The 11,336-nt window shown below is 36.7% G+C and overlaps 1 protein-coding gene across 1 annotated transcript; it reads left to right on the top strand.

The window, feature by feature from the left end:
- Positions 1-1,132: 1,132 nt before the first annotated feature.
- LOC148311663 (putative gamma-glutamylcyclotransferase CG2811) lies at positions 1,133-10,447 on the top strand. The gene is made up of 5 exons (XM_088256173.1): positions 1,133-1,422; positions 3,485-3,693; positions 4,508-4,613; positions 6,668-6,796; positions 8,226-10,447. The coding sequence occupies exons 2-5, from the start codon at positions 3,501-3,503 to the stop codon at positions 8,263-8,265; spliced, it is 468 nt and encodes a 155-aa protein (XP_088112299.1). The 5' UTR covers positions 1,133-1,422; positions 3,485-3,500; the 3' UTR covers positions 8,266-10,447.
- The last annotated feature ends 889 nt before the right edge of the window (positions 10,448-11,336 follow it).

Raw genomic sequence — 11,336 nt, 5'->3', positions numbered from 1 at the left:
AATAAACAATAAGATTTGACCAGGGACAGCCTTTTTTACTACCTGAGGCAGCCTTTCTATTATCTGAGACTTCTTCTCTACTACCCTCGAGCTGCTACATTCCGACATTTTCACATGATAGAATGATTCGTCCACATATTAAATAAAAGCAATAAATATTTTAAAGTTATCATTAAAAGTATTTCTATATATTCCAGTAGACTTCAATATTAATTTATTAGTTTTAATTTAATATTAGATAGTAATTTAATATCTCGGTATATTTCAACAACTCCTCAACAAGTAATGTTAATTTTACCAACCCATATATACATCTTTTCATTCAAATCATCTTGCTCTACAAAAAGGAATGCTTCATTTTAAAAATAGCTTACGTTTAACGTCTATATATATATTGTATGTTCTTTAATGTCTCCGATTTGTTTTATTTTATGAATTAATAATAAATAAGGTAATGTTTTTATTACTTGTTTTTACTTCCCCCTCCTTTATGTATGTATGTATGTATGTATATATATATATATATATATATATATATATATATATATATATATATATATATATATATATATATATATATATATATATATATATATATATCGTAGTCATACAAGAGAAAGTGACCAAGTGCATTTTTTAAAGAAACGTGATCATTGACTATTTGATATTTTACTAGCTTAATATTGCCCTGCAAAAAATCCCAAAGGATTTGAAACTTGGAAGTTTAATATATAAACTTGTTAAAAATGACTAACTGAATTGATGTTTATTTTCTTGCAAAGCAAAAGTGACTCCTGAAAATTTTACATTTTGATAGTTGGTCACTTTCTCTTGTACGACTACGATATATATATAATACAACATAAACTTGCTGCAAATGTTTTTCCCTAGAATTTTCGCTCATGAATTACATGAAATTATAGTAACTTTAAACATAAAGAGTAAATCCACTCACGAGTAGGCATAGGCTATGAAACTTATCAAGTTGAAACCTGAGTAGGGACATGACAAGCGGTGTTGCATAAGCCGTAGCCAGATTTCGTAGTCACTTGGAAGTTATGTAATTCAAAAACATTCTCCTCTTCAAATTTTTTCAATGGCAACACTTTCGTCTCGAACGTCAATCGAGTTTGGCAGGCCGGTTTTTTTGAAATGCGTAATAGGTCGGTGTTAGGACATATTGTTTAAATTGTAGTTATGTAACATATGGCATTGCTTTCTGCACATGGGTCACGTAGCTCCATTTACTCGGCGCTAGAGACGAACTTTCGCGAAGGCTCAAAGTACGTCCGTCGGATCGTGAGCGAAGATTACTCGAGATTTGTTTTTATTAATTCTCTTTTAAAGCATTTATTGAGTTGAAACTAATCAGGGTTCTATTTGTTCATCGGGAAATTTCCACCAGTTTTTGCGGCACCGGTAGTAAGTATTTTCCATATCGCTAACTCCTTTCAACAACGTCATGTATCAAAAATCGACAATTTCCAGTTGTGCATGTTTGCGGATTGCCCAGAAAATGTACTATGTCCCAGCGAAAGCGGCATATTTTAACTTAATATTTACCCGCTACAGGGCAGAAAGTGATGTTTTTCCATTTTGAAGAAAGGGTATTGTTTAATTATTTTTTAAAAAATACTAAATATTTTACAAATGGAGAAAAAACATTCAGTGTTAACATAAAAATATCTGTTGAACAGTAAAAAGTTCAATAAGTGGCTTGATATTTGTTTTTAATACATTTTATAATATTTTTAAACTTTAAAAACGATCTTTTTTGATATATGACGTTGTTGAACGTAGTAAGCGATATATTTGTTATAATTTTAAGATTGAAGACAATTCTTACTGGGCGGAATCAAAAACAAAATTTAGATGCATATTTCACGCTCTGCGTTTGAGAATACTATGTGTCGTTGAGTGCGTTTCAACATGGTCGAGTAATACTGGGGCCATACTGCACTAATTATATCGTATTTGATTGCACCCTCCTCCTGGCTACATCCCAGCTTATTGTCCTTATAGACTGCTGGAGTCAGTTCTCCTCGTCCTCAGGCTGTAGGTCCTTCTGTCATATACAGCGTCACCTAGGCCATGCCTTGGGACCATGTTATCTCTCTGCAGCATCCATGAATTCTCTGGTCTTCCTCTAGATGCCTTTCTATGGCGATTGCCTGGTTCACAATATGATCAGGTTCTCTGCGCCCTATGTGCCCATACCACCTCCAATTACCTTTCCTCACCTTACTATTGATGCCTGTTACAGCCAGGCTCCCACGAATGGGTCAACTTTTTATTCTGTCTCTAAGGGACACTCCAGCTGAGCACCTGAGCATCCGCATTTCAGCAGTTTCTAGTTGCCTAGAGTAGGTGTTGTACATCATCCAGCATTCGGAGCCGTATAGGAGTGCGGGTCTGACAATTGATTGGTAGACTTTTCCCATTAATTTGGATGGAATTTCATCCACCCCACACTTATTCCGTGTGATACATAAAGTCGTATATGGTTGCATGTCATAAACAATTTTATTTTTACATAATTTTATAAATAATTATTGTGGAAGTCCTATGTCTTCCCAATCGCTCTCTATGGAATGGAGGGATGGACACTCACACAGGCACTAGAAAACCGAATAGAGGCGTTTTAAATGGGTCTCTATCGCAAGATCCTGCGAGTTTCATGGCGTGATGGGGTCACCAACTAGAGGTCCTCCGACGGATGAATACCAATAAGGAACTCCTACCAACCATCAGGCAGAGAAAGCTGATGTACTTCGAACCGTCGTGAGAAATGAAAAATATCCTCTTCTCCACCTAATCATACAAGGAAAGATTGAGGGGCGAAGTACTAAAGGACGCCGAAGGACATCATGGCTGAAAAACCTACCACAATGGTTTGGCAGAAGCACCAAATCTCTGTTCCGAGCTGCAGCATCTAAAGTGAAGATAGCCATGATGATCGCCCATCTTCGTTACAAGTGGCACAGAAAGAAGAAGAAGAAGAAGATTTTGGAATTTGCCCGAGGCACGTAAAATCCTTTTAAGAAACGTCTGAGACATTTTTCCAATGAGGAAATCCCAATGAGGACACATCATGTCGGGTTGTGGTCCCGTGGTTAGTGTCGCAGACTCTCAAGTCATAGTTTCTCGGTTGGAACCCACTCTACCACAATTTGATACCTATTTCTAATAATGAGCCGCTTAGGCTCACAGAAATAGTATGAAATTTAAGTATTTTCGCAATTAATAAAAAAAAAACACAAATATTTCTCTTTCATTCTACACTAGCTTTACTCACACTTACTTATTATAATCATAATATTCAAAAATGCACTAACAAAACTATTTTTGATTCTCCTTTCCTTCATGTGTTAATGATCGAGACAACACTGCGTTTATATGATGCAGTGCCCTATGCACCATTAGGGTGCGGATAAGGGTTTGAAGAAGTATGGATACATACCGTATGGTTTTAATTTATTTCCAGGTATTCCGTTGGCGTGATGCACAAGGTGTTCGTGTATGGCACGCTGAAAGCCGGTGAGCCAAACTATCACTGGCTCCAGGACCCCGGCAACGGGCATTCCAGCCTCATCGGGAAGGCCGTCACCACCGAGAAGTTTCCTCTGGTCATCGGGACCAAGTACAACATCCCCTTCCTGCTGTATGCTCCCGGAACGGGAACCATCGTCAATGGTGAGTGATATCGTAATACTTAACACACTAACTGATGAGGGGAGAGAACTAGCGAGTAATAGGTGTTATATTACAAGGCGGCGTGGAAGGTAAACGCAGCGTAGGAAGAAGGCGTATATCCTGGCTCCGCTGCAGCACTGGGGCGCTGCTCAGAGCGGCTGCAGACTGACACGATGATTGCCAACCTTCAGCGTGGAGTACTCGGGCCGTTGTATGAGGGGAGAGAAATAGCGAGTAATAGGTATTATATTACAAGGCGGCGTGGAAGGTAAACGCAGCGTAGGAAGAAGGCGTATATCCTGGCTCCGCTGCAGCACTGGGGCGCTGCTCAGAGCGGCTGCAGACTGACACGATGATTGACAACCTTCAGCGTGGAGTACTCGGGCCGTTGTATGAGGGGAGAGAAATAGCGAGTAATAGGTATTATATTACAAGGCGGCGTGGAAGGTAAACGCAGCGTAGGAAGAAGGCATATATCCTGGCTCCGCTGCAGCACTGGGGCGCTGCTCAGAGCGGCTGCAGACTGACACGATGATTGACAACCTTCAGCGTGGAGTACTCGGGCCGTTGTATGAGGGGAGAGAAATAGCGAGTAATAGGTATTATATTACAAGGCGGCGTGGAAGGTAAACGCAGCGTAGGAAGAAGGCGTATATCCTGGCTCCGCTGCAGCACTGGGGCGCTGCTCAGAGCGGCTGCAGACTGACACGATGATTGCCAACCTTCAGCGTGGAGTACTCGGGCCGTTGTATGAGGGGAGAGAAATAGAGAGTGTGTATTTATATAATTTTGTATGTTTTCATTCACATTGCAGGAGAAATATATGAGGTAGACCGGCCAATGCTAGACAGACTGGACGACCTGGAAGGACATCCCGATTACTACGTGAGGCAGCTGGATAAATTCATCCTGAAGAATAGGTATTTATTTCATACTAGCTGTACCCATCCAAGCGTTGCTATTCCTCAGTCTGGTCAAATAATGAAGGCAGAAAAAGAAAATACGGTGAAACCTTTATCTATCGTTTTTAAAGGGACCTATTAAAATAAACTATGAATGCGGGAAAACAATGAATGCGGGATTAAGAGGTCAATACGCAAGTACATACGACCGAGTAAAGATACAAACCAGAATAGAATTTGAAATACTTAAGTTTATTGATCAAAATTTGTTTTTTAACTGTTTTATTTTCGTAAGTCAATAGTATATTTTCGGCTTTGCAAATAGTATTTTTTTTCAGCATCGGTTATTGAATGTGCGTTGTAGAAAGTTTTCTTTCAAAGAGTGTGTACGTTTCTGGAAATGCAGGCACAGGCAGCGGCTCCTTTTCATTTGCCGTTGAATGTAAGAAAATTAAAAATAATGTAAAAAAACAGACAAAATGTATCAAATATGTAGCTTAATTCGAACGATGAATGCGGTAAATGGTGATAGAGAAACGATCGATGCGGTTTAGTTTAGTATGAAATGAATTCGGGATAGAAGAAATAAACGATACATCCGGGAAAACGATTATTCGAGGAACGATAGATAGAGGTTTTACTGTATAACAGCCGATATAAACTGAGTAACGTTAACTTGTATTTATTATACCTGTTTATTGTTTTTATATTTTGCCATGTATTAGTTTTGGTTATTTAAAAAAAATCTTTTTTGTAACTTTATTATTTGTGTTCCAGTCTTGTTTACCTTAATCCCATGTCCCAAAATGAGAAATAGAAATTACTCATCGGGAATATTATATATCGCTCATTCCTTTCAAGAACGTCATAAATAAAAAAACTTGATTTTTCAGAAGAATGTTTTTAAAGTTTAAAAATATAACACAATGTATTAAAAATAAATATCAAGCCACTTGTTGAACTTTTTACTGCGCATCAGAACTTTTTAGGTAAAACCTGAAGGTTTTTTCTCCATTTGAAAAATATTTAGTATTTTTTTTTTAAATAATTAAACAATACCTTTTCTTCAAAATGCAAAAACAACATTTTCTGCCCTGTAGCGGGTAAATATTAAGTTAAAATATGCCTCTTTTTTTGGGATATAGTATATTTTCTGGGCATTCCGAAAACATGCATAACTGAAAATTGACGATTTTTGATTTATGACGTTCTTGAAAGGAGTGAGCGATATATGACTTATGTATGTAATATGTTTTGAAAAAATAAATAAATAAAACTTGCAATCAAAACAGTCCAATATTTTTCTATAATTTGATTAATTGATTCAGCAGTAACTTTGTGGCAAAAACTATCCATTTAAAAAAATGAATTTAAATAAAACTTAAATTTAAAATCTACATTTTTCATAAATTTTCAGTTATGCATGTTTTCGTAATGCCCAGAAAATGTACTATATCCCGGCAAAAGCGGCATATTTTTAACTTAATATTTACCCGCTACAGGGCAGAAAGTGTTATTTTTGCATTTTGAAGAAAAGGTATCGTTTAATTATTTTTTTAAATATACTAAATATTTTTCAAATGGAAAAAAAACCTTCGGGTTTTACCTAAAAAGATCTGTTGCACAGTAAAAAGTTCAATAAGTGGCTTGATATGTATTTTTAATACATTGTGTTTTATTTTTAAACCTTAAAAACGTTCTCCTGAAAAATCAAGTTTTTTGATTTATGACGTTCTTGAAAGGAGTGAGCGATATATGAACCAGTTTAGAAACCTTGTTCTTGAATCACTAGAACTTCACTAGAGACATCTTTTTATCTATTCCAAGAATTTGAGTAGTGTGGTTGTCAATAATGGGTAGAATTGGTGAATGTTACACGTGTGTAAAGTGATCACTCACCAGCCTATGACGGTCGTCAGCCCCGTAAATGCCCAGACTTCCATATTCTTTTTCATCTTTGATGAGATCAAAAAATAATATGAAAATGTATAGAATTTTTTAAAACTATTTTTTCAAAACGTGTTCATTATAACATATTAAAACACCGTGGCGCGCCTTGGTTTTGTCCGCAGCGACGGCACGGAGACGCAGCTGGAGTGTTGGGTGTACTTCCTGAAGGACTTCCCGCCCGAGGTGCTCGGCAAGCGGCACTACTCGTCCTACAGCTCCGCCGGGGACCACGGCCTGCCCTACATAGAAAGGTCCGAGAGAGATGCTTCCTACTCTGTTGCGGATATGAAAAATAATATCTAGGGTAACCGGGGTGTGAAGACGAAGCAAGGAGTAGATAAAGAGGGATAAGAGTAGTCAGTACTAGCGAAGGATATTTTGTATATTAACCCTTCCCTTACGGTGCTATAAAACTTCCGCGTGCACCGGTAATATCGCTCAATCTTTTCAACAACGTCATATATCAAAAATTGTCAATTTTCAGTTGTGCACATTTTCGAAATGCCCAGAAAATGTACTATATCCCAGCAAAAGCGGCATATTTTTATCTTAATATTTACCCGCTACAGGGCAGAAAGTGTTGTTTTTGCATTTTGAAGAAGAGGTATTGTTTAATTATTTTTTTTAAATATACTAAATATTTTTATAAGGCGGGTTGGGATGGTTTGGGAAGGATGAGAGTAGACTGGATGCAGTCGGGATGCCATCTCTCAGTGCGGCAAGACCATGTATGGTAGATGTTCCAATGGTGATATAAGGAAAGGGTGCAAGGCTGAGATGAGCACTATCCAGCAAACTAAGGAAGGCGGCTTGGGATGGTTTGGGAAGGATGAGAGTAGACTGGATGCAGTCGGGATGCCATCTCTCAGTGCGGCAAGACCATGTATGGTAGATGTTCCAATGGTGATATAAGGAAAGGGTGCAAGGCTGAGATGAGCACTATCCAGCAAACTAAGGAAGGCGGCTTGGGATGGTTTGGGAAGGATGAGAGTAGACTGGATGCAGTCGGGATGCCATCTCTCAGTGCGGCAAGACCATGTATGGTAGATGTTCCAATGGTGATATAAGGAAAGGGTGCAAGGCTGAGATGAGCACTATCCAGCAAACTAAGGAAGGCGGCTTGGGATGGTTTGGGAAGGATGAGAGTAGACTGGATGCAGTCGGGATGCCATCTCTCAGTGCGGCAAGACCATGTATGGTAGATGTTCCAATGGTGATATAAGGAAAGGGTGCAAGGCTGAGATGAGCACTATCCAGCAAACTAAGGAAGGCGGCTTGGGATGGTTTGGGAAGGATGAGAGTAGACTGGATGCAGTCGGGATGCCATCTCTCAGTGCGGCAAGACCATGTATGGTAGATGTTCCAATGGTGATAAAAGGAAAGGGTGCAAGGCTGAGATGAGCACTATCCAGCAAACTAAGGAAGGCGGCTTGGGATGGTTTGGGAAGGATGAGAGTAGACTGGATGCAGTCGGGATGCCATCTCTCAGTGCGGCAAGACCATGTATGGTAGATGTTCCAATGGTGATAAAAGGAAAGGGTGCAAGGATGAGATGAGCATTATACGTTCCACATATCTAAACCATCCCAACCCGCCTTCCTTAGATTGCTGGATAGATTTCCAACACTTCCAGCTTTGGAAAAAGTTGGAAGAAAAAATTAATATATATTTTTTTTTCAGTTATAACGAGTCTACGCTGGAAGACTTGATGAATTTATGATGAAGAGGGGGATACATACATAAAAAGCTTCTTTTCATCTCACCAATTCTCTAGTGAAGTTCTAGTGATTCAAGAACAATGTTTCACTATTGGTTTATATACATAGAACTTCCAAGAATTTGAGTAGTGTGGTTGTCAATAATGGGTAGAATTGGTGAATGTCACTTAAACCAGCCTATGACGGTCGTCAGTCCCGTAAATGCCCAGACTTCCATATTCTTCATCATCTTTGATGAGATGTCAAAAAATTATATTCATATATCACTCACTCCTTTCAAAAACATCATATACAAATTTTCAGTTGTGCATGTTTTCGGAATGCCCAGAAAATGTACTATATCCCATCAAAAGCGGCATATTTTTAACATAATATTTACCCGCTGAAGGGCAGAAAATGTTGTTTTTTGCATTTTGAAGAAAAGGTATTGTTTAATTTTTTTTTTAAACATACTAAATATTTTTCAAATGGAGAAAAAACATTCAGGTTTTACCTAAAAAGATCTGTTGCACAGTGAAAACTTCAATAAGTGGCTTGATATTTATTGTTAATACATTCCATTATATTTTTAAACTTTAAAAACGATCTCCTGAAAAATCAAGTTTTTTGATATATGACGTTGTTGAAAGGAGTGAGCGATATATATGTCTGTCAACTTTACCATTCCCGTAGAACTTGCCCAATGTTTTAATTCATTCCGGAAAATTTAGATCATCGGGACGGTGAAGGTTGCCAGTCTTTTGGGTACCAGGGCTTTTGAGGTTACTATTCCGAAAATACCTCCATTTAAATATTAGTGCAGTGGAATCTCTTATAGCAAGCATACTTTGTTCCAGCATGCTAAAAGCTTCCAGTGCTCCGGTGATATGTATTTTGTACACCATATGAAAATGTGGTTTAAAAATGGGAAAAAATTAAATATGTTGCTTTTATTGACCAAAGTCGAAAGTGAAATGTATCAATTTTGTAATGTTAGCTCTGGTAAGTATCTGAAAACGAGAAAAAATACATCGCAAGTAGCCGCAATAGCTGGCGTAACGACACGACCGCCGCGTAAGACGATCCACGTACTACTGACGCGGTGAACATGCTATGACATGGGGGTATACGGAAAGTATGGCACGGATGCACACACTGAGAAACGTTTGTGTATTGGTGATTCTGTCCCCGGTTTTTTACAAATTATTTATTTCCGTCGCTGCAAATGAATAACTGTATATTATAATACTTTTATGTAATAATAATAATAATAATAAAACCCTTATCCGCACCCCAATGGTGCATAGGGCACTGCGTCATATAAACGCAGTGTCATCTTGATCGTTTACACATGAAGGAAAGGTGATCAGCCCTCCGCTTCAGGCACCAGTCCAGGGTAATATTGAATAAATATGACAGTGAAAAATCACTTTTATTTATTTTACCCCCCTTGGGAATCGAACCCGGGACCTCCAGAACGGTAGTCGAACGTACTGACCATTACACTACGGAGGCGGACAAAACGTTTACGTAATTATATTACAGAAGAATACAAAAATTGTGAACCCGTATCTATTATATTTTATATTGGTATTCTCATTTGAAAAATGGAGTTGTAGTAAATACATATCACCGGGAGGGGAAGTAGAACATTAACCTTCGTTACAAGGAACAACTTTTGGACGGCTTTGCCTTAATTAGACGTTATGCTAAGTATTTGGTTATAATATATACATATATCGCCCACTCCTTTCAAGAACGTCATAAATCAAAAAACTTGATTTTTCAGGAGAACGTTTTTAAAGTTTAAAAATATAATACAATGTATTGAAAATAAATATCAAGCCACTTATTGAACTTTTTACTGTGCAACAGAACTTTTTAGGTAAAACCTGAAGGTTTTTTCTCCATTCGTAAAATATCAAGTATATTTCAAAAAATAATTAAACAATACCTTTTCTTCAAAATACAAAAACAACAATTTCTGCCCTGTAGCGGGTAAATATTAAGTTAAAAATATGCCGCTTTTGCTGGGATATAGTACATTTTCTGGGCATTCCGAAAGTATGCACAACTTAAAATTGTCGATTTTTGATTTATGGCGTTCTTGAAAGGAGTGCGCGATATATTTTTGTTAAATTTCCATATTATTTTTTATACTATACTTGAATATTCCATTATATTTTAATAAAGGTCTTTTTATAATAATCTTTTGGTTTTCATCTCACAAACACAAAAAAAGCATACACACGCCCACACACACATACAGGGGCGTGCATTCCATATAGGTAGAAAATCAGTGCGGATCCTAACTTACCCGCGTGACATATAAAATGCAACCAGTACTGTAGAACAGGGCTACTTGAACTTTGATGTGTTACTTGAGCCCAGTACAAAAAAAATAGATCTGTATTTGGTCTACAATAATGAACGTATGGACATGATTCATTGTGCCCCTGACAGGTGACACTTATTGTCACCATACGTTCATTATTGTAGACCAAATACAGATTAAAATCTCTTTTTTGTACTGGGCTCAAGTAACACATCAAAGTTCAAGTAGCCGCGTTCTACGGTACCTACCGTACCTTAATATATATATATATATATATATATATATATATATATATATATATATATATATATATATATATATATATATATATATATATATATATATATATATATATATATATATATATATATATATATATATATATATATATATATATATATATATATATATATATATATATATATATATATATATATATATATATATATATATATATATATATATATATATATATATATATGTATATATATATATGTATATATATATATGTAATAAAATAACTAGGTACCTACCTATACATTTTATTAAGTACCTACAATTAGTACCTACATAAAACAGTTCTACCACCAGATGTCGCATGCGTCGCTCAGTAGAAAACAAAAGACTTCCGATAATATTATTAACTGTCAGAATCAGATAGATAGATAGATAGATAGATATAAAATTATTATTAAGATAAATTAAGAATAAACTTTAATTACAAAGCAACACATTGTTTATTTTATTATTATACACCCA

The sequence above is a fragment of the Brachycentrus maculatus genome, unplaced genomic scaffold (genome assembly GCF_059751285.1).
Source record: "Brachycentrus maculatus isolate JH-2025_06_01 unplaced genomic scaffold, ASM5975128v1 h1tg000059l, whole genome shotgun sequence".
Lineage (NCBI taxonomy): Eukaryota > Metazoa > Arthropoda > Insecta > Trichoptera > Brachycentridae > Brachycentrus > Brachycentrus maculatus.
This window is presented reverse-complemented; position numbering and strand designations above follow the sequence as displayed.

Excerpts from the sequence above, each read along its gene's own strand:
- LOC148311663 (XM_088256173.1), top strand. The coding sequence starts at position 3,501 with ATGCACAAGGTGTTCGTGTATGGCACGCTGAAAGCCGGTGAGCCAAAC. Across the intron at positions 3,694-4,507 it reads AACGGGAACCATCGTCAATG|GAGAAATATATGAGGTAGAC; the intron begins GTGAGTGATATC and ends TTCACATTGCAG. Across the intron at positions 6,797-8,225 it reads GGCCTGCCCTACATAGAAAG|TTATAACGAGTCTACGCTGG; the intron begins GTCCGAGAGAGA and ends TTTTTTTTTCAG.